The 25,366-nt window shown below is 41.4% G+C and overlaps 3 protein-coding genes across 8 annotated transcripts; 1 reads left to right on the forward strand and 2 right to left on the reverse strand.

The window, feature by feature from the left end:
• Positions 1 to 3,644: 3,644 nt before the first annotated feature.
• On the reverse strand, positions 3,645 to 6,312 carry RPP38 (ribonuclease P/MRP subunit p38). 6 transcript variants are annotated; one of them, XM_084507441.1, is made up of 3 exons: positions 6,259 to 6,298; positions 4,543 to 4,627; positions 3,645 to 4,464 (listed from the first exon to the last, which is right to left on the reverse strand). In XM_084507441.1, the coding sequence occupies exons 2-3, from the start codon at positions 4,594 to 4,596 to the stop codon at positions 3,751 to 3,753; spliced, it is 768 nt and encodes a 255-aa protein (XP_084363567.1). In that variant the 5' UTR covers positions 4,597 to 4,627; positions 6,259 to 6,298; the 3' UTR covers positions 3,645 to 3,750. The 6 variants fall into 6 exon arrangements, with proteins under 6 accessions (XP_084363567.1, XP_084363562.1, XP_084363566.1 ...); XM_084507436.1 differs by adding an exon at positions 6,008 to 6,087 and having other exon boundaries at positions 3,645 to 4,627; XM_084507440.1 differs by adding an exon at positions 6,004 to 6,087 and having other exon boundaries at positions 3,645 to 4,627; positions 6,259 to 6,292.
• Positions 6,313 to 6,344: 32 nt separating this feature from the next.
• ACBD7 (acyl-CoA binding domain containing 7) lies at positions 6,345 to 17,320 on the forward strand. Its single transcript, XM_084507443.1, has 5 exons — positions 6,345 to 7,011; positions 7,094 to 7,610; positions 16,675 to 16,792; positions 16,903 to 16,965; positions 17,053 to 17,320. Exons 2-5 carry the CDS (start codon positions 7,599 to 7,601, stop codon positions 17,124 to 17,126), a joined length of 267 nt encoding a protein of 88 aa, XP_084363569.1. The 5' UTR covers positions 6,345 to 7,011; positions 7,094 to 7,598; the 3' UTR covers positions 17,127 to 17,320.
• A 145-nt stretch (positions 17,321 to 17,465) lies between these two features.
• On the reverse strand, positions 17,466 to 25,366 carry OLAH (oleoyl-ACP hydrolase). The gene is made up of 7 exons (XM_084507442.1): positions 24,449 to 25,366; positions 22,072 to 22,203; positions 20,605 to 20,743; positions 19,898 to 19,997; positions 18,803 to 18,972; positions 18,066 to 18,148; positions 17,466 to 17,827 (listed from the first exon to the last, which is right to left on the reverse strand). Exons 2-7 carry the CDS (start codon positions 22,199 to 22,201, stop codon positions 17,694 to 17,696), a joined length of 756 nt encoding a protein of 251 aa, XP_084363568.1. The 5' UTR covers positions 22,202 to 22,203; positions 24,449 to 25,366; the 3' UTR covers positions 17,466 to 17,693.

Here is a 25,366-nt window from a genome sequence, read left to right on the forward strand (position 1 = left end):
TAGATCAGTGGATTGATTTAACAGTATCGCACTGTTCAGTGCAGGTGTTACCTATGTTGCCGGAATGTTAATACATTACTGTACTTGATTTACAGTTGTGGCACAAAACCTTAGTTTTTCCTCAGTAGAGTACCATCAGCCTGTGTGTAAAACTAAGAATTTTAGTAGTGCTATCAGGATATTTATAGTTTGAATGTTTTCGATGCTTCTGCAAAATTGCACATATTCCTTTGTCTACTTTGATTTCCTATGAAGTCTGTAATTCTAATGAAAAAGTATCTTGTGTAAATATGTATTCATAAATTGTTCCTGGTAGTGTTTTTATCCTGACTTTGGAACAAGAACTTTTGCTGTGTATGTGGCTGGTAGGTGGAAGAGAAATGCTCTACCCTCAGTCCTTGGAAGCCTGTGCGCTGTGCTTCCTGAAATGTAAGAGGGCTGGTCGTTGTTGTTGGGCAAGCTGTTTTAATTCCCTCCCGAATGCTCGGCAACCAGAATGGCTTCTGAAGCACTTTATATGCGTTCCAGCGTAGCGCCGTAGTTAGGTATGATAGCAGATCTTTCACTTGGCGGGTGCTGCAGTAACGTGAGCGCCGCCAGAAGCTGCAGCAAGAAGCTGTCCTAGCTGAAAGTGCCAAATCGTGGTAGTGAAGCCTCTGTGCTGTAAGCATCTTCTGAATGTGACTTGAATATCTCATGAAATGCAAATGTCTAAGCTTTCCTTTTAAACATGCCTGTACCTAAAAACATCAATTTAGATGGAGATGAATTTGTCTGTTCTTCGTAACTGCTAGCCCTGCCCACCTCCTCGTAGCACTGGGGGTTTTCTTTCTCCCCCTTCTTTTCCTGTGTGTCAATTGTTTGTGGTTTGGTTTCTTGTTGAACAGTGAGAGGATTCTGCCCTAGAGACAGCGATAAATAGCTTGGCTTATTGCATTATAGCTCTGTGCTTAAAGCATCCGCCTTCCTTTCCACAAAGGAGGGGACTGAAGATGTTTGTCTGCCCTCCAGGCATGCTAGGGGCCTGGGGAAAACAAGGGCTTTAAAGGGGATCTTCCAGGCAGTCTGTGCAGATGGAGCTGTGAGGCCTGAGCAGAACTAAGTGCCTGAAAACGCAACCGATGGGATAGATACCTGAGGCAGCAACAGGGATTTAATCCCAGCTCCATCCAAGACTTGACCTCTCACCTCCCGGAAGGCGGGACGCGGCCCTGCCTGACAGGAATTCACCTGGGAGCACGCTGAGGCACGGAGGAGGCTGACACCAGGCCTTGGTGCTCGCTGCCTCCTCGCTCCCGAGGGCAGAGCCTCGGCAATCCTCACCCAGCCACTAGTGCTGGGGGCGACTGCGTGGCTCTGCCCTGGGGCTGAGGGACATGGTGCCCGGCAGCGGTCACAGCACAGCTCCCCCTGCTCTGGCCTTGGGTGCTAGGGGAATGACGGGCTCGTTTGCTCTGCCTTCCCTCAAAAATACAAGCGGAAGAAATGCTCGACGGTGTTTTTTTCTTTTCTCTTTTCCAAAATTAAAAGCGGTTAGGCCACGGTGGGACCAAATGCACATGGGCAGAAGGCAGAACTGAGTTTTCTTGTTGCCCATATGTTAGGGTGAGTGCACATGAAGCAAGGAGTGTGGCCATTCTTCACTTGGGCCATATTCTGGGGAAAAAAAACAATGAGTTTGAGGTGTGCAAATTTGTCTTTTTCTGACTAGCTGGATGTTAACTACAGGAAGGGGACAGAGTTGTGCTCCTGTTGAAGTGTTGCAGTGCTGTAGCTGACTAAAAAGTTACAGGGCCAGAGAGGATGAGGGATGAGGGCACATCTGAACCTAAGCTGGAGCAGCTCCTGGGCAGTCCTGTGCACAGAACTGCTACCTAGTGGCTGTTTAATCCAAAACAGTCTCTTCTGTCCCCGATAAGTGCTTCAGCCTTTTGGCTGAACCTGCTCTTTTAACTCGAGTGCTTTGTGAGCCTTGGAGGTGTCCCACCTCCAAGTAACTGCCTGACTGCGTGGGTGCAGGCTGGAAGTTGTGGCCGCCCGCCCTCGCTTCCTGAGCAGGGCCTTAACTAAAGGGCACTGGCGTGGGTGCTGCTGTCAGCAGCTCTGACACAGGCTCTTGGGCTGTTTCACATGTTGAACCTGCACATGCGGTAGGTTTTGAACAGCTACCAGGTAAGACCCTTCAAAAACTAATAGCTGGTTTCAAAACTGGCAAATCTGAAGGCATTTTGAAGGCTCACTCTACCACCTTTCCCACTACTCTTTTCAAACATCCTGTGTAATTTCTTTTCTTTGGTAACTTTGCAGAGGGGACACAAATCCCTTGGGAAAGCTACAGAGCTGGGCAGGCAGCAAGGTGCTTGAAAAGATGACTGCTGTGCTTTGTTCTTTACCAAAGCTAATCCTCGTGCTCTTCTTAAAGACTAAGAGCTAAATGTTACAACTAGCTAGCATGGGAATTAATTACACTAGGTTCTAGCATGCCTTCAAAATTGTATGCATCTAAAAAGCCAAAGCAGATGACCTCTGTGAAGGACTATGAAGCAAGGCAAAATAAAATCACCTCTTTCCTTGCCGCCCTCAGCGAGGGAGGGCAAATTTCTGGCATTGAATGCCTTTGTTTTGTTTAAACTTCAGGGAGCATGACAACTACAGAATCATGGCTACTGCCTCCCTTCATAGTCAGTATCGTGAGCTTAAGACACTTCTATCTAAATCCAAACTCCAGATGAGCTAGCTGATAGCACTGGGAGGCTAGACTTGCAAAGCTCTGAAAACCGCAACGCATAAAACCCATCTTTGCGAAACAAGATGAAACAATTAAGATATTTTGCTCTTTTACAATACCATAGAATTCACTTTTGCTTATAACATAGAGTGCCAAATAAACTCCTGCGCTGTCGATTTTGATTGCAGTTTGAATTGCAGTACTAGTTCCTTTCCTTCCTACAAAACAGCTGTCTCATTAGGAGACTGTTCATAGACTCAGCAAAAGGAAACTCCAAACCTTTTAGTCTTGTGTAGCAACTACAGCTGTCATCTGCTACTTTACATACAACAGGCCATGGCTGAATTTCCTGGGGAATAACTTTAGACTCCATTTAGAAACTGAGTTTAGTTTACATTTTCTCACAGGATATGTGTGTTAATAGTTTACATACAGAAGTGTGTTGTTGTTTTTTTTTTCCAAATGCAGTAGTAATTTTGTTCTGTTCTATGTATGAAAATAACCTTTTTCCTTCAGCATATTGACCACCAGGTAGAGCTGGAACCCAAGCCTGCATACATGCTTGACCAAACCAAGATTCTTGTTCAGCAGAGGAAAGGATGAAAGTTCAAAAGGGAAGTCTGCCTGTGCTGTTACAGCTCTTTACTTGAAACAAGCATCGAACCAGCTTTAAGAGTTATACTGGCATGGACCTTTGTTTAAATAAACTTTCAATTTTGGTATCAATTTTTTTTGAGTAATTACACTTACTTTGAATCAGTTTTATCTGAGGCATGTTCATCTGTACAAAAATACAAAGCTTGCTTAATGCTTTACATTAATTCCAAAGCTGTGCTTATTACTCCAGGATATTCATTACCAATTTAACTTTGTGATCTCCAACTGCAAATTAAATATTTATCCCCAGACAGACTCATAAGTTTGAACAATATTCTTTATTAAAGCGGAGAGAACCTCGGGTGAATGCAACACAGATGAGTTTGTCGAATCACTTTAATTGGGAAGAACCGAACTGAAGTCATTCATGCTGAAAAGGTTTTTTTCTTTTTGCGAGGTGGTTTCTTGATCTTATTTGGATTTGGAACAACTTTCTTGATTTTCAAAGGCTGTAAAATCACATCCGAAAGATCGCGCTGATTGCTTTCTGTACGCTTCCGCTTCTGGCTTGTGTGCTCATCCTCCACTGTCTCCTCAAGCTGCTCAGGTTCATGAATTTCTGAAGAATCTGCATTTGCCGCGGATCCTTCAGCTCTATACTGAAACCATGGCACTTCCAAAGCTGGTATCTTTGGAATTATTGCTTCAATTACATCAGTAAATTTATCAGACTGCCTTTTAAAGCCCAGTGCTAAAACGGATGTTAAGCCAAGAAGTGGTGCTATCATTTCACTGAGTCGGGGAACCTGGCCTGCTGGGGTGTCTCGACTTGCGCTCAGCTGGATAAGGTGCGATGTGATCATGGCAGGCTTTGCAGATTTGCACACCAGCAGAAGCAGCAGCTCATTTTTTTCCAATCCTTTTGTAACTTCATTAACTCCAATCGCAAGTTGTCTTCTGATACTTATGTCAGTCCATCCTGGTGCTTGTTGATTGCCTTCTGTTTCCTCTGCTGTAGGGAGCTCATTGTTGCTAGCATCACACTTTCTTTCCATCTGTTTTTTTGTACTGGAACGCTTTTTCTTCCTTGGAGCCTCTACCTTTTTAAGTCCAATTTGTTTAATGCTTTCTTCTAAAGTCTGTAATATAAAATGCATGTTATCTCCATCTATGGTTTTCCACTGAATATCAAAGGGGTTATCTAGACAAATTTTTACAGTGGTTTTCTTTGCTTTACGAAGTGATGCCGTCCCTTGCTGAATTACAGACATCCTGGGGTTCTTTTGTATTTTGCCACCCTAGCTGTGAAGGGAAGAAAAAGGTAAACAGTGTTTAAATATCGTGCTGTTTGCTGGGGACTTCATTACCAGAGCCTTCTCTTGGGAATGCAGAAGAGAAACATCACATCTCAAAATGGTACTTCCAACTGGCACCTTCTTCACACTAGCTCAGTGCTAATCCTTAACAAATCTTCCACAAGGCACAGGTTGCACCTTTTTTTCTCTTTTTTTGTTTTAAAGAGCAGGCTCTAGAGCAAGGCAACACCAGTGACAAGAAACCATTCTGAAGCTGAACCTGAACGAAAGCAGCTAGCTGTTCTGCAGATTAAGAACAGAAGTTGAAGGATCACTTCTCACCGTTGCACAGCTGCATTTTAGAGCTATTATGACGTGAAAAAAAGCTGCAAAATCACGACGTGAAACAAGCTCCACATTCTTGAATTAATTTAACATTTCATAAACTTTAATTTGCCTTTTCATTCTTTAATCTTACACCTGCATACCTGCATTTGGATCATACCTGCAATCATACCTGCATTTAGTAGGTATGATAAAAGGCTGCAGAGTGTTAATTATGCTTTTGATGAAGGGAGGCTAACCTCTGCAGGCCTTCAGGAAGTTCAAAAGGGGTCTTTCACTTTTATGTCACCTAGACCACGTCTTTTTGTGAAAAATCAAACTGGTGCAAAGAATGGATAGTTGTTCTCGCTCTTATCTACCTAGTTGAGATCATGAGTCAAGACATGACAGCGTGTCTGCCTGCAGACCCTGTTCACTCCTTAAGTCCCCAAACTCACGCTTGGGTTATTACGCCATCCTCTTGCCAAGCTACGAGGCCTTTATAGTTATACAGCCCAGCTTACACAGGAGGAGCAACTCAGGAGAAACAAAACACGACTGTGTCCTTAGGTATCCTCCTTACCCCAGCAGAAATGTGTGGTGTGAGTCCCGACCTTGAGGTATTTACAAAATGCCATCTTGTCACTCACATCAATTCTCTATGTACTGGTAATAAGCTAAAACAAATAAAGGATCTTACACGTTTTGTAGCTGTGGCAGAGGGAAGAGGAAACTCTTATCATAGTAAAGTAAAAAGTAAAATAAAAATCGGTATTTTTGCTTTTAAAGCCTTTCAGTGATGACCGATGGCCTACAGGGGGTATCAAGTAAAGGCAGTATGGGAAGGAAAAAACATGGCAGATTTCACAGCCGAAAGACTGCCTTTTTCTGCTGCAAAACTGCGTTTTTCCTTTCAAAATGGACGCTACCGAGGACAAGGAGCGCACAGGGACGGGAATTAAAGCGCCAAGAGGGAACCCAGCGCCCTCCACGCGGTGCCAGCCTCGGGGCCCCTCGCTTCCTGCAGGGGGGGCCGGGCAAAGCGGGGCCTTCCTCCACCTACCTCCGGCCGAAAAAAAAAAACCACCCCACGTCTCCACACCGCCGCTCCGCGATCGCTCAGCGACAGCCTTCCTCCAGCTCCTGCGGTGACGAGAAAAGCAGGGGAGCAAACGCCGCTCGCTGCGCCAGCAACGCGAGGCGGCCGAGAGCGGGGCCGCCCTCCCCGCAGCCTTGGAGCCGTGCCCGAGCCCCGCAGTCCCAAAACCCCGTCTCGGTTCCAGTCCTGGTCCCGGTCCCGGTTCCAGCCCGCACCTTCCGGCCCCACACGGCCCCAGAACGGCGGCAGCCCCCCGGCCCGGCTCGTCCCGCCCCGGGGTGGGCGGTGAGGCCGGCAGCGAGAGGCGGCGCCACGGGGCGGTGGCGCAGTGCTGCCCTCAGCGGGCTCCGTGGGGTTTGGGGCCGGTGTTTGGGGTGGTATTGCTGCTGCTTGAACGTGTTTTGCAAGGTGTTTTTATCGGGTAGCGATAGACGGGCTCTGTCGTGTGCGAGCTGATGAAATCGTGGCGAATTAGTGAGGATTTCGTGGTGGCTTCACCGCAGCTCTCACTGCTAGTGCATGAAGCATCGCGTGCACGCACCATGTTCTAACGCTGGTGAGGAGATGAGGCGTAAGGACAAAGCTGAAGGCTCCCCGCAGTGCCATGAACCATTAACGGGTGTCCCAGGAGCTCCTTCTGTCCCCATGTGTCCCAGCACACCGCTCCCCTCGCTAAATGGCAGCCTCTGTGCCTCGCCATGGTGGAGGACGGAGGCCAGGGACTTGTTTTCCCTTGTGTTTTTATCTCCTCTTACTGAGATTTAATACTTTTGTTTTCTCTGCAAGCCTCGGTTTAATTTAATCCAGGCTTGATTTGAGAGGAAACACCCCTTTTACGTGAGTTTACGGAAGCTGGTGGATTAAAAAAGCTGAAGTGTATGGTATTGTGATTAAAGCCATGCCCGAGGAATGATGAGTACAAAGGTACAGAGGGATGAACATAAAGAATTAGTGAATTGATGTAATAGGTAAGTGGGGCTAGATTTTTTCCTTTACTAGGTACAACTGGAGGTTAGTTAATTTAATGTTTGTTGTTCCTTTTGTATTTAGCAGAACAAAGAAAACCCAGTTTCTGTGGGATGCGGCCCCACTGTGGTGGGCACCAGGTCCCCACAGGGCCGGTCACCAGGTCGGGCTGCGGAGGAGAGGATGCTAACAGTGATGGTGCTGGTGCGATTCAGATCAGGCTCGCATTCATTCACCCCGAGGAAATCCCTTTTTCAAACAAGTGCCTTGGAAACCCTGCTGCAGCTCTGCTCTCGGGCTGGCGGCCTGACCCTCCGGGGTACAGACGCGAGCTCAGCCTTCCCAAGGAGACGAGCGTGGGCACCCTCATGGGCTCAGCACGCAGCAAATCGAGCCAATATCCCTTCACCAGCCCTGATGGCAGGCCAGCTCTCCCAGCACGGCCCCCAGATGAGGCCACTCGGTGCCCAGCCCCATCACGTGTGGCCCCTGCCGCCCCGCAGGGCGCTTCGGCAGAGCTGGGAGGCAGAAGCTCTGCGTCCCCGCAGGAGAAGGAGCGAGGCTGGTCCCTGGGCATCCCCACAGCACCATGACTCTCCAGGTAAGCAATTCTGCATCCCGGCCAGACAGAAGAGGAGCAAGAGGGATGCACCGTCCGTCCGTGCAATGCCTTGTCAGAGACAGACGTGTTTCTTCACCGTAAGGATTGCTGCTGCAAAATCAAGGTTACCTTGCAGCACGTAAGCCTCTGACGGTTAAACAGTGCATTGCTTTTTGCAAGTGGAGGTTGAGACACAGGCAGTTGATTTTGAACTGTTCCTGGCTCGTGTAATTTTGTGGAGGTAGGAGACACAAATGCTCTTAGTGTGTGTGAATTGTTTTCTTTGTGTGCACATCTGACTTTGCTGGGACTGGCTTGCGCACTGAGAGGTAGGTATGTTATTTAATTTTTAGGTGCTAGCTACTTACTTACTCAGAGCTATAGAAGAAAAAGGGAAACTTCTAACACTGAATCAGTGATTTGTGTGCGTTTGGGAAACATGAATAACATTTAAGAGCGCACGCATTTTTTTCAGGTGTGTACGTCTTTGGAGTGGTACATTTTGAGATGCATTTTGGTAGGAAAGCTTCTTCCTTCTGCTTTCACTCTGACTGCATTTAAATTGTTCCCGAGGAAATTATTTTAATTGCTGGCTTTTATCATTGTACTAAAGCATGAATACTTTCCTTGTCTTGCCCATGCGCTGATGGATTAGGCTGTAATTTCTTATTAGGCTTTCTGTTATCCCTTTCACTTTAAGATTTGCAAGCCCTTTTCATCCTGCTCTCATTATAATGTCCATCTCAGCTTGGTTTGTGTGTGTGTGTGTGGCAAAGAGTGAGCAACACAACGCTCTGACCTAGATGCAGGGAGTGTATTGTCAGTAGCTCAGCAATTTTCTCCTGAGTTGCAGTTATGTGGAATGGCACAGAGGTTTCATTGTGTTGCTTTACAGCTAAGAAGTAGAATCCTGCTTAAATGGCTAAGAGCTGCCAAATCCCAAACATAACGCCACCTTTGTGTAGTGATCATTGAAATTGTAGTTTGTTTTCTTCTGCCTTTAATTCACTCTATGAAATAAATATATTTAAAGAGATCTCTAAGTTTTGCAATCTGCTAAAATATTCTGCTGAAAATAAATTAATTTTTTTCTTTGCACAAAGGAAGTCTGTGATAGTAGTCAGATAAGTCATGCGTTTAGCTTTAATGCATGTGTGTATGTTTATGTCTGCATATATATGTAAGTATATACAGACTTCTGCTTTTAATTTGAGGAATTAAAGGGGAATTTTATCATTGTACAATTAAAGGAAATTACAGGCTCTTCCTAAGTATGTTGTATAAGCAAGCAAATCCTAAGCAAAATCTGTGAGTCTGTGCACAATGATTGGATTGAGGGAGATGAAGAAAAAAACATTAAAGTTTCATTTCTGTGCATTTCTTGCTGCTTAAGGTATGCATTTGCATATTTTTGAAACAGTAGCTTGTGATATTTCATATAGATCCAGTTAGAATAAAAGTATATAAAGGTAAGCTTATTAACTTTATTATTTTTTTCAGTTATCTTTTGTCTGTACAAGTCTAGTGTGCTTCTAGTTCATTCTTGTGAAGTTTAGATCAGAAAATGATTCAAGGCATTTGGAAGGTTTCCACTGATGTGAGTAGTCCTTATCTCTGTCCTGACAAGGACTCGTGCACAGCAGTGCTGACAATATGAAGATGCAGATAAAACTTATTTCATCTTCAATTAATTACGGCAGCTCAGTTGTGTTTTAATATTGATACCACTTCTTCATCTCAGTGCTAAGAGAGTGTGAATGCTGCTTTTGTTTGTACGTGTGTGGATAATATGAGGAGATGTCTGTGATGGTGTGAGAGTCACTGATACGTGTAGTAAAGTACATCACATCTACTGGTGTTGGGATGAAGAATGAAACACTTGTTTTAGTACAGAATGGAACAGAATAGTTCAGCTAGAAGAGACTACAAAGAACATTGAGTCCAACTGCCCGACCACTTCAGGGTGAAAAGTCAAAGTGTATTTGTGAGGGCGTTGTCCAAATGTCTCTTGACTGCTGACAGGCACAGGGCATCAACCACTTCGCTAGGAAGCCTCTTCCAGTGTTCGACCACCCTCATGGTGAAGGAATTTTTCCTTTTATCTAGTCTGAACCTCCCCTGGCACTGCTTTGTGCCATTCCCTCGTGTTTAATAAACTTTTATCTAGAAAAGCAATCTTAAAGGTGGTGGGCCATCAAATATGTTTTCCTAAGGAAACGTAGGTCCCTTTTATGCATCCATACTGACAGTGTGAGGGAAATGCTTTGTTCCTGGGCATGTCAGAGGTGCACAGTTCCAGTCTCTTCCTTAGTTCAATGACACATAGGTTTCAGTAATGATTTTGTTTTCCCTTGCTGAGCCCATCTCCATAATACATGCCTATTGAAAGTGTTTCTGTCAGTCATATGCAGACGCGTGTTTGTCCACTGTTAGACTACAGACCCATTTTTCTTTGGTGAAAAATTAAGAACGGGCTTAACATCAGACCTTGCTGAGGCACTTCTGGTGGCAGTAGGAAATCCCAGTGCAGTGACACTACAAAAGGAGAACAAGAAGAAAAGTATTGCAAAAGAAGAAAAATAAAGTTTGCAAGAAGAAAGTGTTAATATTACAAATACTAGGAATTCCTCATAGGGAGATCTTTATTATATTGCTTACAAAAGGCACGTGTGAATTATGGACTATGATTAACAACTAAAGCAATGTTCCCTTCTTTTCTTTTATGACCAAAGATCAGTTTCTTTTGATCCTCTAGGGTAAGCAAATGTTTGAATGATGTATGACTCAGAATGGTTTTGTTTGCACTGAAGCTGGAAACTATCAAAGCTGTCATTTCTGGAGAAAGAATCGATTTCTCTAATGAAATTTGAGAGTAGTATCTTCTTGTTGTATGGATTTTTCTTCCATGGCATCAAGAACAAGTAGATGTAGAAGATAAGAGAATTTTCCTGTTGACCTAACGACTTATCCGAGGGCAAGTACCACTGCAGCTGGTGCTGTAGGCTTTCTCAAGTGCAATGAAATTCCAATGTCAAAGTCAATGTCATGAAAAATGTTCATTCTTATTCAATTACATTCATAAAACGTTTTTACATTTAACAATTTCCTTTTAATGTCAGCAATCTAAAGGAGTTTTAGAAGAACAGAAATTAACTTGCACTTTGTGTCAACTACTAACACTGTTTCTCATGACCTATATATTGAGATATTTCACCACCATGAAGACAGCAAAACCATCCGTTCGTTCATGAATGTACATATCTGAAGTTCTTCCTGATAAGGACTGAATCCACATCCATATGAATGCCACTGTTGCCAATTTAAAACATTAAGCCAAACTGAAATTATTTTGTTTAGCTAAATATTTGTTGTTCACACCTGCCAGAAGGTAACAACTCTTGCTCCATTGCAAAATAAGCAATAGCTTATTACTTTAAGGCAATTTCAAAATGTTGTCTGGCAGTGAGGAGACAGTTTCAAACTATGGACTGCCACCATATACAGGTTAGAAGAAAACTCTCAGTGTTAATACATTTATTAAAAGGTTACTACATACTGTGAAGGCGTAGGGCTTCCTGCATGCTCTTGTATACCTCTTAACCCTCATACAATCCCAAGAAGTGTTTGCTATAAAGTGTCCTCTCCTCCTAAGTTTCTTTCCTGTGGTTGGGATCTCTCCCATTAATGAATAAAAGATGATCAGGGAAAGAAGAGAATAAATCCTTAGTTTTAGTTAGTTGGTAACAACTAGATGCTTTAATGATGCTTGACGTGCTGTTGGGGAAATGTTTTCCTTATTATTCTGTATAAATCATTACATTGCTACTTTTAAACAGGACCCTCCATAGACTTGCCAAGATGTGCTTGCTTATACCAGGTAGCCTAGTTGTAAGGTGCCACCAATGGGATTTCTACTTCGTCAGGCTTCAAAGGGGAACGGTCATTAAAGTATCAATCAAGCCCCAGAGCCCTAGTCAAGAGTTTCAAGAGTTTCTACAGACAAATCTGTGTGTGTACAAATGGAACTTCTTTTGTGTCTTGAGTAGTTTCTCCCACATGCAGCTGCTGTCATCTGCCTGTACTCACCTTTTTGCCTTGTTCTGTAGCTGTTGTTATGACATCTGGGAGTCCCAATACACCTGGAACTGAGATAATTGTTACTGTCCTTGATCGACGAGAATCAAGGGTCCTTGCTGCCATATGGTGGTCAGGATGACGCTGTCATCTGCTTCTCTGCCACAGGAGTGAGACGATGTAAAGATCAAATGAGTGTAGATGCAGTTAAATGTTGTTGAAGCAAATAATGAAAAGCAAACTACCCTTCTGGGGTCCAGCCACCTTTTAGCCATTGCATTCTGACTCATTGTAGAAACCTATAAAGCACCAGGCCTGATGGTGTTTCCTACTGGATTCTTGCATTTGCCTCGCTGATTTTGAGCAGATTTTCTTTGCCTTTTCACTTTCTTCCTAAACTGACAAGTTGTAGAAAAGTTGTTCTTCACTGGACCTTGTTGCGTGCAGTCATTCAAAGGAGGAAAAAACCTGTGGAAGCTTTGGCTTTGTGAGTTTAGTCCATTAGTCCAACTTAATGGATGGAACTCAATGGTCTTACATTAAAGGACGTGTAAGAACAATTTATCTTCCCATTTGTTCTTAGGGAATTGATCACTGGAGCAATACTTCACACAGAATCACGGAATTTCTAGGTTGGAAGAGACCTCAAGATCATTGAGTCCAACCTCTGACCTAATGCTAACAGTCCCCACTAAACCATATCCCTAAGCTCTACATCTAAACGTCTTTTAAAGACCTCCAGGGATGGTGACTCCACCACTTCCCTGGGCAGGCTGTTCCAGTGTCTAACAACCCTTTCAGTAAAGAAGTTCTTCCTAACATCTAACCTAAAACTCCCCCTGGTGAAGGGGAGTTTTCCTTTGACAAGGAAGTCAACGTTACCACTTCTGAGAGTGAGCTTGCAAAACTCTGTTCCCAGCTATTACTTATTTCTAATGGCAAGCAAGTTGTTGGCTTTGTTTTGTTTTGTTTTGCTTTGTTTTGTTTTTCATACAGATACAGAATCGTTTATGTTGGAAAAGACCTCTAAGATTAAAATGTTCCAACCATTAACCTAGCACTGCCAAGTCTACCTCTGAAGCGTGTCCCCAAGCACCATGTTGCATACCATTTTGAATACCTCCAGGGACTGTGACTCACGTACTTCCCTGGGCAGCCTGGTGATCACTAGTGACCAGCCTCCAACTGGATTTCACTCCATTCACTACAGTTTTTTGGGCCCGGCCACCCAGCCAGATTTTCACCCAGCGAAGTGTAGGCCCATCCAAACCATGAGCAATCAGTCTCTCCAGAAGAATGCTGTGGGAAACTGTGTCAAAAGCCTCTCTGAAGTCAAGGAAGACAACATTCACAGTCTTTCCCTCATCCACTATGTGGGCCACCTTGTCGTAGAAGGAGATCAGATTTGTCAAGCAGAGTGTGGCTTTTGTGAACCTGTGCTGTCTGGGACTGATCACCGGGTTATCCTGTAGGTGCTACGTGATGGCACTCAATCTGCTTCATGAGCTTCCCCTGCACCAAGGTCAGACTGACAGGCCTGTAGTTCCCTGGTTCCACCTTCTAGCCCTTCTTGTAGGTGAGTGTCATGTTTGCTAGCCACCAGTTGACTGGGACCTCCCTGATAGCCAGGACTGCTGATAAATGATGGAAAGTGGCTAGGATCTCACTTCCACCAGCTCCTTCATTACCCTTGGTTGGATCCTATCTGGCTTTATAGATTTGTGTACCTCTAAGTGGTGTAGCAAGTCACTAATCATTTCCTCTTGGTTTATGAGGGCTTCATTCTGCTCCCCATCCCTATCTACCAGCTCAGGGCAGGGTATCCAGAGAGAGCTAGTCTTGCTACTAAAGACTGAGGCAAGGAAGACATTAAGTACCTCAGCCTGTTCTTCATCTCTTGTCACTGTGCTTACCCCCACATTCAATAAAGAATGGAGATTCTCCTTAGTCCTCCTTTTCTTGTTTATATATTTCATACAGTTCACAGATTGTTCAAGACAGTCTTGTTCTAAGTACCACATAGATAATCTCTCATCTCTAATCTGCCCAGAAGCGATATAAGTTCTGTTCTTAAAAATGGCGACACAGCCCCCAGTGGTGACGCTATAGTCGCTAGCTGGGTAGGTGGGGAAAAAGCAGCTCTGTTCTAACAGAGGATTGCCTTCCAGATATAACAAACCTCCTTTGCCAAGGAATTCTTGCTTTTCTTTTAAATTTAAGACCTTGACTCGCTAAGAACTCTCTCTATGCCAAAGGAAGGAAGAAAACACACTGGCAAACTGTAGATGTAAGCAGGCCTCAAGATCTAAATTCACAGAGTGTTGTTCTTAAAAGAATTCTGCTTTCTCCTTGTTGATTTCAAATAGCAATTGATAGTTTTACAAAAATTAGAAATTTCTCCAAATGTTGTGGCCGGGAACGTTACCCACTAGACAAACTGAATTTCCATAATAACAATAATGATAGGATAGTGGCCAGGTGTCTGTGTAAGATCACTGTGATCAGTGCCCCCAGCTACCTGTTCTTAACCTCTTTCACCTGCTGCTGGTGCCTTAAAGCAGCCAGCCACCAGCTGATGTGCCATTAAATCAATGAATGTATAGTTTGTGACTCCATGAAGGGGCCTTTCTTTGAGGAAATATGCTTGAGCATCAGTCAGTAATTAAATTCTTTTCTTTCTTTAGTTATTTTAAAACAGAAATGCCTGTCTTGTGCTTTCACTCTTAAAATAAAGAATGCTATAATGAGCGCAGGTCTTGCTTATTTTATTTCCTTCACCTGCTCCACCCAGCACAGTCATTTGCCAAGCAGAACAGCATCAATTAAGACAAATACAGGATAGGTTTTCTTACTTAGAACAAAACCAAAAAACCCTCTCCTCTAACTAGAGGAAAAAATAAGTAGCCTAAAGGAGCATGGTACAGTCAGCTGAGATACCACCAGGGTCTTGGGTATTTAAACAAAACTTCAGAATCACCTTGAAACAATTGTTGGATACAGAGCTGATTTTTTACACGTACTGTAGGCTGCTTTTAAATATATATGTAATAGTATATTCTGAGTGATATACCGTGCTTCTGCAAAGGCACATCCAACTCAGAAGATACAATAGTTACTGAAAGCAGCATATAGCATCTTTTTTACACCATAGTACATGTGACAGTACTATGTAGGAGTTTACTGCACTATAGCAGTGGCAGTAAACTGGCAGTTCAGTAGTTGCTGTGCAAAAATCTTGCTATCTGACATATCCTGGGCATGAAACAGACTACAAACTCTATGCTAATTCTAATTTGAGACTTAGGTTATAGACAGAATAGCAGCTATAGCCTTGGGTTAATGTGAGTGTGAGACACAAGAAGACGAAAGGGGTATTTCAGCCTTAAATTTATGCTTCACTTGGTGCTCTACAGTGTTTGAGAGCTGGGTGTGGAAGGCTGTCCTGGCAGTAGCACTGCTTCAGTCTCCATGAGGTATGGGTGCGCTGACAGCTGGTTAGCTACTGCACTTTCATCAGAGAGGTGAAAATGAAGGAGGAAGTGTGCAGTACCTCTCAGAGGTACTGGCTCCACAGGGGAGCTCCTTCATTAGAGCCAACACAATGCCATGAGGCCAAAAGGATTTGGAGATCACTGCTGTGCTGTAAAGTTCAGTGACTGTTTTCATGCTCCCACCACGAATGCGACGGACATACACAGCTTTCATTGCACACATTACTTACATGAATGTATCCGTGTGGTGGTTTTACTTGGGTGGGCAGCCAAGCTCCACCACAACCGCTCTCTTACTCCCCCTCCTCAAAGGGAAAGAGGGGGAAAATATGATGAAAAGGGCTCAGGGGTTGAGATAAGGACAGGGAGAGCGCTCAACAGTTATCGTGGTGGGCAAAACAGACTCAGAGTAGGGAGATCAGAGAAATTTATTGCCTATTACTAACAAGCTAGAGCAGTGAGAAACTAAAAACACAAACTAAAACACCTTACCCTCCCATTGACCCTCTTCTACCTCCTTCCCCCCAGCAGCACAGGGGAATGGGAAATTGGGGCTGCGGTCAGTCCCTGGCGCTTCATCTCTGCCGCTCCTTCACGGTCACTCTCTGCACCTGCTCCACAGGGGGGTTCCAGTTCCCTCAGCCGCTCCTCACAGGCCTTGTGCTCCAGGCCCTTCACCAGCTTTGTAGCCCTTCTCTCCTTGTGCTCCAGGCCCTCGATGTCCTTGTCTTCTTGTAGCAAAGGGCCCAAAGCTGAATGCAGCACTTGAGGTGTGGCCTCACCACAACAGAGCACAGAGGGACAGACAATCACCTCCCTAGTCCTGCTGGCTGCACTATTCCTGGTACAAGCCAGGATGTTGTTGGCCTTCTTGGCCACCTGGGCACACTGCTGGCTCATGTCCAGGTGAGCATCAGCCAGCACCCCCAGATCCTTTTCCTCTGCACAGCTTTCCAGACACTGTCCCCAGGCCTGTAGCACTGCATGGGATTGTTGTGGCCAAAGTGCAGGACCCGGCACTGAGCCATGTTGAACCTCATCCCCTTGGCCTCCACCCATCCAGTCCAGGTCCCTCTGCAGGGCCTTCCTGCCCTCCGGCAGATCAACACTTCCCCCCAGCTTGGTGCTTGCAAACATACTGAGGGAAGCCACCCCTGCAGCCCTCCACTACTAAAACCTTGCCATGTAAACCCACTACAATCCGTGACCATTCTGACACTAGACAATCTGTAATGGTTCCAAGTGGTTAGATAGAAAACTGTTGGAAAAAAGAGGTTTACTCATTTTAGCTATGCTGATCCTATTAAATAAGTAGGCCAAGTTCACCTTCTAATAATTTACAGCTTTATTAAACTTCTTTTGTGGAGAAAATACATAGACTTACTACTAAAACTATGTGAGTAATAGAGCCTATCTATTGAACTACCGTGCACGTTAAAATTAATGTTTCAAGCACACCTCTTGAGAGGCAAACTAACACTTTCTTTTTCTTGCATCAGGCTGACTTTGATGAGGCTGCAGAAGAAGTAAAAAAATTAAAAACAAGACCAACAGATGAAGAACTGAAGGAACTGTATGGATTCTACAAACAGGCTACAGTTGGAGATATTAATATTGGTATTCCTGTTACTATATATAACAGCAAATTTACACCCATACCTTGCAATCAAGCAAATGTTATATAAACCTGCATGATAATCAATAAAGGTATGCATTTATTTTGGCAGAGTGCCCAGGAATGCTAGATTTGAAAGGCAAAGCCAAATGGGAGGCATGGAACCTGAAAAAAGGTGTTAAAGCAATTAAATTTACCACACGTAATCACTTAAATAGAACTGCAAATACAAGCCAATAATTACTCCTACTTTCCTTTGCAGGTATATCAAAGGAGGATGCCATGAATGCTTATATTTCTAAAGCAAAAGCAATGGTAGAAAAATATGGGATTTAGAATACTCAGAGTAATTCCCACTACTAACTCACTCTTCAGTAGCTAATGAACTAACTCTGCTGAGAAAAATAACTGTAGTAGTCTGACAGTAAAATCTTTTAAGTGTGAACCATTGCACGGTAAAGGGTGTTTACACATATACTGTATTTTTGGACTACATCTTATTCTAAATAAATTTGAACCTATTAAATAGATATTTCTTTAAGAATTGTGGATTTTTGTGAATGTTAAATTACATTCAGCATTTTTACAGAAGCATACAGAGAAGCTCTAAAAGTAAAACAACAACTGTCTTTTTTAGCAAATGATGTTATTGAATACAGTGAAGGGTTTGTGTATGTGTGAGATGAAAAGAAGGAAAAGATGAAAAGTTTTTACCTTTAAGACATGAAGACAATGTTTATTTTTGTAACAGAACAACTTCTTTTAAATGATTACAATAAAAATGTTCTGGAGGAACAGTTACTTTTAGGCATAACTGAATGCAATTTAACAGAAAGAATGACTTAATTATTAAGTTCTGTGGAGTTATCTTACCCCTTCTATTATTAAAATGGAGGGAAATACTCATATGTCAGAATTTTCTATACATTTAGTTATGTATTTTATCAAGAAAGTTTCATTAGAAGGCTCCAGTAGATAAAAGTGATTTCCAGGAAGACTGTGAACGGAAGTATCTCCACTGGTTACTGCAAGCCAGGCTGAAAAAGATTTAAAATATAAAAGAAATGTAAACTATTGTGGTCATTTTACATAAGTATTTCAAATTTATTATTTAATTATTTTAAATCACATATAAACTGTTTTTCTCCGCATTTCTGTATATTTCTGTTTCATTTAAGAAGGTGGTAAAAGATTCAGAAGAACTCCATTCATTTAATGATTTGTTATATCAAGAAAATGCCTAAGTATAAGAGGAAAGCCATTTAAGTAAAGTACCTTCTGAACCATGTTCTTTTTCATCAGACCCGTTAAAGCAGGTGACATCACAAGACAAGTATTTCTTTCTTATATCACGCCAACTGTGAACACAAAAATGTTATACAATTTTCCATAGGATACCTATGTTTGGGTTTTGCCTCCACATATAAAAAAGCTTTTTCTTTCTACTCAAAAACACAACAGAAAATTTATAACATAACAGACATACTATAGATTAAATTGCACAGAACATCAGGAAAAGGACTTTCTGTATCTGTAAGAGTCTTAGCTCCTTACCTTACTGCACTTATGTCTCAAGTTTTCAAGAAAATATGACCTAGCAGTTAGGAAAAAAAAAAAGAAATTCAACCTGCATTAAAAATTCTCACTGATAATAAACAATTATGTTGTCTGCTTATATCCAAGTTCTGATGTTTCAGACCCTTAGCAATGTCAGGTTGCAAGGGCCAAAATGGGTCCTTCTCTTTGCCAGGATGAGAAACCTTAACAACTCAGCTACATAAGCTGTTGTATAAGATCCACTGGAGACAGAAGTGGTATAAACACTAAAATATAAATAGAAAAACACATAAAGGAGGAAACTATGTTTACTGTTTATTTATTTATTTATTTTATATAACTAATCTAATTCAAAATCTAGAACAAATTTCAGAGACAGAAAAAAGAAAACCTGAAGTGACCAGACATAAGTACAGCTTTAAAATATAAATGTAATTCAAAATTATAAAACTTACGGATATGTGTGAAGAACTTTCTGATCTTCTTTTAAAATACATAACAAATGTTTGTTGATTTGTTCATTTTCCAGAAACTCAGGAGGAGTTCCTCCTAACATGTCTAAATATTCAAGCATGCAACTATCTTCTATTTCACGGAATTTGGTCATCAGAAAAAAATATTCACTCTGTCAGACAAAACGATTGGGTGACATATAAAATATACACCACATTAAATAATACTGAATAATACACCCTAACATACACCACATTAAATGGTATTTTCACTAATAATTGCTTTAGTAAAAAAAGTATGAAGATTCTCTATTACCAATACACAATGGCTGATTAGCTTAACATTTGCAGGTATAGGGTAGGGTTAGTAGACTGGTTTTTAACTGATTATAACTGAGACAAACACTGTTTTGAGACTTCCAGACACATTTAATGTGTTTTTGTCCAAAGTTTGAATCTCACTATTGAAAGAAAATTAATAAAACATATAATAGAAAGAAAAACCTTGCAGTAGAGACAATGCCAACTAATGTAGGACTGGAGAGACCCACAGATTAGGGAAATTTTCAGGAATCATAATGTCTTCCATGAAGTACTAGCTCAATGAACAACATTGGTAAGAAACACCATGAACAAAAGAATGGAAAGAGCAAATGATGACTGAGGACAAGAGGGCTAGGAAAAAGCCAGCTCATTTGTTTTACTGAGAAAGACTAACAGAATCACCAGAAACTCAGAAGCAGAGGGAACTGAGAACAGATTACAAAGGCAACAGAGGGAAAGAAATACCTGGTCAAATGTACCGAGGGCTGGTGCAGGAGATTTATAAAATGCTAGACTAAGACAGTTGTTTCATATGTTACAGAGCAGGAAGTGTCACTTTATGTTTTGTTTTCATTGCTTTTTTAAGCCAAAGACCAGAGTAAATAATAGCATTCAGAAAAAATAGCATTAGCTCAAGGAGACTATTCTCCCTAGGCTAAGGATAGCCACAGTAAATACTCTGCAATGTGAAATTCACAAGTGTTTTACTCATGCCATCTAATACACTGTTTTTTGTTTTGTTTTGTTGTTGTTGTTAATGAATTTATAACTTACATGTAGGCCATATGCCCCTGAGAAAAACAGATGGACCGGCTCTAGTCCATACTCCTCTTTCAAGTGTACTGCAACTGCATAACTAACATAAGATCCAAAACTGCAGCAAAAAGAGAAGTTAAAACAACATAATAAAAATTAAGTAAAAACTGGAAAGTGTGAATATAATTTGAATTTTAGTGCTAACTGGCTACCTTGAGCATTTATTGAAACTGTAACTCTAGTGGATTTTATGGTTCTATATAAATGACATATAGTGATTTAGCTAATTCACACAAAGTACCTTCCAACACAGACTAATTTTACAAATGAGACCTTTTTTGCCCCCATTTGTTCTAGTAGTTTCCTGAATCCCAGCAAGGACAGTTATTTTGAATACTTGGGACTAAGTGATCTTCAAAATCTACACATTTGTTCACCCTATATGCTCACTTTAGAGTAAGCACTGACACAAATATTACCAATAAACAATTATAATTTATCAGTGTAAAAATAAATCACAGCACTGCCATTTTTAGAAGACATTGTGCCTGAAGTAATCAAAATATAAATAACCAGAGTCTTTGAGATTAGCAGCATGGTTTAGCATGGCTTGACAAAAGACCTTTGCAGAAGTGTATCTGCCTAGGGTTTTTGCAAACAAAGACAAGTCACTATCTACTCCTACAGTTCCTTCACCAGGGTATCTAAAACGTATACATCTTTACCTGTGACCAAAAAATGCAAATGGTTTTTCTTGCAGATCTTTTAACAAAGTACTTGTAATTTCATTAACTACTTCTGCCATGTCTTCTGGAAAAGGCTCCTTATCACGACATTCTCTTCCAGCAAGCCTTATAACAGACACTACAGAAGAGATGGAGGAAGGGAGGGAAAAGAATTACAGTCATTTCAAGAAAAAACAGTAACATCATTTTTACTAAATTTTCTAATCTATTCTGCAGAGTATACAGATTATTTAAATTAATCCTTTTTGTAGTTGATACAGTGTATTTGCTATTGCTACTGCTATATTTTAATCCTGTGATTAAAGACAGATCAGGTTTCGTTCCTTAACTGAAAAGTGTTGCCTCTCCCACTGATCAAATTTATAAATGCCTTAAGTCAGAAATCCACTTAAAATGATAACAAGGTCATGATCTCAGCTGAGGTTTTGAAACAATTTTATTGCTGTAGGCATTAATAAAAATAACGATTTCAATAAAACCAACTCTGAGGGTTGTGTAAAAAATATCATTTTAAGGGCAACATTAGAATGTTAACAAACTGTATTAGGATCATACAGTTCCCATTTTCCTCTTTGAAGGCTCTTCAGTGCTGCACACAGTAAAATGCAGAATTGTATAAACTGACGGGATTTAATAGCTATACAAAAGGGCATATCTTATCTTTTTACACCCCTTTCAAAATTAGGAGTTTTTCCTCTCAGAGTTTAGAGAAAATAAGTAACCAATAGATCAGTAAAAATGGTGATTTTCTGAAATTTCCTTGACATTGAACACACTGCTAAACTAGCATGGACATAACAGGTGAAACGTATTTTACAAGAGACAGAATAAGCCACCACATAATACCACAGACAGTAGTACAAAAATGTTCATGTCTTTTTTACTTTATTTCAGCACAATTAAAGCATCTGAAGGAGCGTGCTGCTCCCTGACTTTATTCCTCTGGCTCTGCAGTCATTCCTAGGCTATCTTCTTAGTAATGTTGTTAGAAGTATTTCTATCCACACAAAAATGCTTGATAAACTGAATTTCATTCTGTGCAGCCTCTCAACATTAAAAAACAATTCTTATGACTTCACTGTTCTTACATAAGGATATAAGGCACTGCTGATGTGTTTGGAATATGCAGTAGCATATTTTTACTGCATTGCCCTTTCTTGAATCAAACCAGCAGTTTCCAAGGCAGACAAGCATACTATAGTCCTGTGAAATTTATCTCTGAGGATGTCGCTTTTTAACTTAATTAAATATACTTTGATCCAAAGTGGTACAGAAGCTTAGTACACCCAGCATCCCAATGGAAATGTGGAATCCTAGTAGACTTCCTTTCTGAATATAATATCCACTGGAGAAAGACTGCACAGCTGTCAAGAGCATTATATTCTGCAACTGTGTATTTCAGAGACCCCAGCTTTCTTAAAGTCTTTAACTACACAAATGACCAACCTTCAATTGTGCTGCTGAAGAGTTCGCACCATCGATCAAAGAAAGAACATTTACCTCCAGACCAGGGAAAGCAAATCAGCCTACAGAGAGCATTTGGCCTTTTGTGTGGACGGGAGATCAACTTATTCATTCCTAGGAGAAAAACAAACAAACAAAACAAACAAAACAACAACAAATGAAACAAGAAAACATCATATTACTCTAGAACAAGACTCTTCAGGTACAGGAAAATTAAAATGAATGAAGTAAGATTTAAAACAATGGGTTAATATTTTCTGTCATTAGAACTGCTTGTGCTATGGCAATAGACAAACAGTTATGAGATAATCTTCATGCAACTGTGGAAACCAGGTTCTGCTTTTATAAATGGTGATGGAATAGCATTGGGCAACATCTTTTGCAATATTTTCTTCTATCTGAGTCACTGACGACAAAGAACAAGCAGCAAAAGATATCAATCTGGGTTTTCAAGGTGACCCTTTAAAAACACGGGCTTTAAGAGCATACCCAAACAGAAGAGGTAGAAAACATAAAGACCACCTGGTTCGGTATTCTGTCTCTGACAGCAGTAAAAATGGATGTCCAGGGAATAGCTGGATGCAGTTTCTTCATATATGGGAAACATCTATGAATTTCTCTTCCATGCATTTATCCACTCTCCCCTTAGGTGTGGTTAACATCCACAACATCCTCTTGCAATGATCTACTACTACCCTCTGCATGCGTAAGGAGCTACTTTTCTGTATTGAACAGGACTCCTACAACTGAGTTTGATGCCCTCAGAGTAGTAAAGAAAGTGAATGGTGCATCTCTCAGCATTTGCTTCTAAGTATATTTGAGATCTTCTGTCATGTTCCAGTTCTTTTGTCAGTTATTTTTCTTGAATGAAAAGGCTTGGTTTACTTGGGTTTTCTTCGTATGGCAGTGCTTCCATACTCATGACCATGATCCTTACCCTTCTCTGGCGTCTGATTTTGTTGTATCCTTTTTGAGATGCTGTAGGTACCAGAACCACGTTCAGTTTTATCACAGCAGCTTTAGTGCTTTTGTTGCCTGACAGACAGAAGTGACAGCTGAAGCAAGGCTTATAACTACTTCTCCCTTCATACTGAGAAGAAAAATAGCATCAAATATGCCAACTGCATTGTCATTAGCACCAGACACTGTCTTCACTATCAGAAAAGGGATTCTCAACCTTTCCTTTCCTTTCCTTTCCTTTCCTTTCCTTTCCTTTCCTTTCCTTTCCTTTCCTTTCCTTTCCTTTCCTTTCCTTTCCTTTCCTTTCCTTTCCTTTCCTTTCCTTTCCTTTCCTTTCCTTTCCTTTCCTTTCCTTTCCTTTCCTTTCCTTTCCTTTCCTTTCCTTTCCTTTCCTTTCCTTTCCTTTCCTTTCCTTTCCTTTCCTTTCCTTTCCTTTCCTTTCCTTCATTGCTGATTAGATTTGCTGACATGAGCACTCAGGTGACAACCTACTACTTACCATGTACCAGGCTGTGTTCTGTCAAAAAACCACCATGAACAACACAAAAACCTAGTAAAAGTAAATTACTTGGAAGCAATAGAGAAACAGAATAATAAAAAAACCCTGCAACCATTAAAATAAAATCACGTGTTCCTGTGAAAAAGACTGGAGAACTAGTATTTACTAGATAAAAATAAGCAGAAAAAATAACAAAATACATTTCAAAGGTGCTGAAAATCCTTGCAGGTATTATTTCTCCCTGTGAACATAGTTCAGTATATGCAAGGGCAGATTATTCATAAATACACGTACATATCTACATGCAGCCCTTTCTACCTGCACAAAAAGTGTGAGAAATGCAACTGGATCAGAATAGGTAGCAATTCATACCCATCTTAATGCAACCAACAGAGAAGAAAATCTACTGTGATGTTGCTGTGGCTGAAGTTTTCTTAAATCTCAGGTGTGTTTAAACTGGGAAGTGTGTCAGCATCTGTTAAGAATCACATCAAAGGAACTGCAAGAAAAGCAAGATGAACAAACTTGGAGCAAAAGTCAATAGGCAAAAGCCTGTGAGCTTTGAAATTAGTGAGGGATGGTGGAACCAGCACTGCGGAAGATGTAATTCCTTGGGTAGGTTCATTTAGTGTGAGGACCATTACTCCCAGTTACACAGTCACTTTTTCCACAAAAAGACACACACTCAAACATTTTGGAAACTTTTTAACTTGATGGAAAATTAAGAAAAATCTCAAACTGATTCTAAAGATGACACAAAAATTTCAGGCATGAGAAAGAAGCACATTTTGTCAAAGTCCTTAAGCTATTTAAAGATATATCGCCAGTCACTGAGAGCCTTTCACACTTGCCACTCATGCAGATTTTATCACCATCCAGCTTACTTTAGATGCAAAATACCTGAATAATTACGAAGGACACAAGTGCCAGGAAACGACAGCCTAAAGGTTGATCCACTTGTCAGTGCTGCGTAACAAGAAGCAAGACCCAGAACTGTTACGTCTTAGCAGATACAGGGCAAAGCCCGTCTTGCAAGTGAGGAAGGGATATGCACCCGGGTGGCACAGGTGCTTGCTTTAAGTATTTTTTCAGGTTTAAGGGGAGGAGTCTAGGTACCAGAAAAAAGGCAGGGACTGAAATACACGAGTCCCCAAAGGAGACTGGAGCACCACGTGTTAGGTGTGACGTAAAGCAATTGCAGAAGGGTGTTCCGCGTCAACCCCAGTGCTGTAAGCAGCACATGTCAGCATGCCAGTGACAGCACAGAAGCTGGAGAAGTTTTAAGAGCGGAGGCCCAAAGCCTAACTGAAGAAAAAGCCTTTATAAAGGAAAGAAGAAAACCCAGCCATTTAGAAGAACCCTGTTCGGAATAACAGCACTCACACCACTGCTGGACAGTTTTGTAGGGGGCTGAAAATGTAAATGTAGAAGACCAGTGCCTGATTTCAATAAAGCACTGCATTTGTTCAATAGGCCAGTTAAAATTTCTGCAGTCTTGAAAGAAGTGGCACATGAACAACACGTCATGGTGAACAACACGTCATGGTCACCATGTGATGACTTCGTATCGTCTAGTACATTGTGCTGCTGGGGATCAGATGCTATCAGCAACCTAAAAAAACCCACAAACAACTGCATTTGTAGTACTAGCGATGTATGTAATGGTACATATGTACCAGTATGTACTGGTTGTTTTTGCTTGCCTTCTAAATTTCTTTTCTTGGTACCAAAGAATTAGTTTTTTGTTGTTGTTGTTGTTGTTTTTCAAATGAAAATTAATGTTTTTACAAATTAAGCAGTTTCAAGAGATGTCAGTCA

This window comes from Aythya ferina (genome assembly GCF_964211825.1).
Source record: "Aythya ferina genome assembly, chromosome: 2".
Taxonomy (NCBI): Eukaryota; Metazoa; Chordata; class Aves; order Anseriformes; family Anatidae; genus Aythya; species Aythya ferina.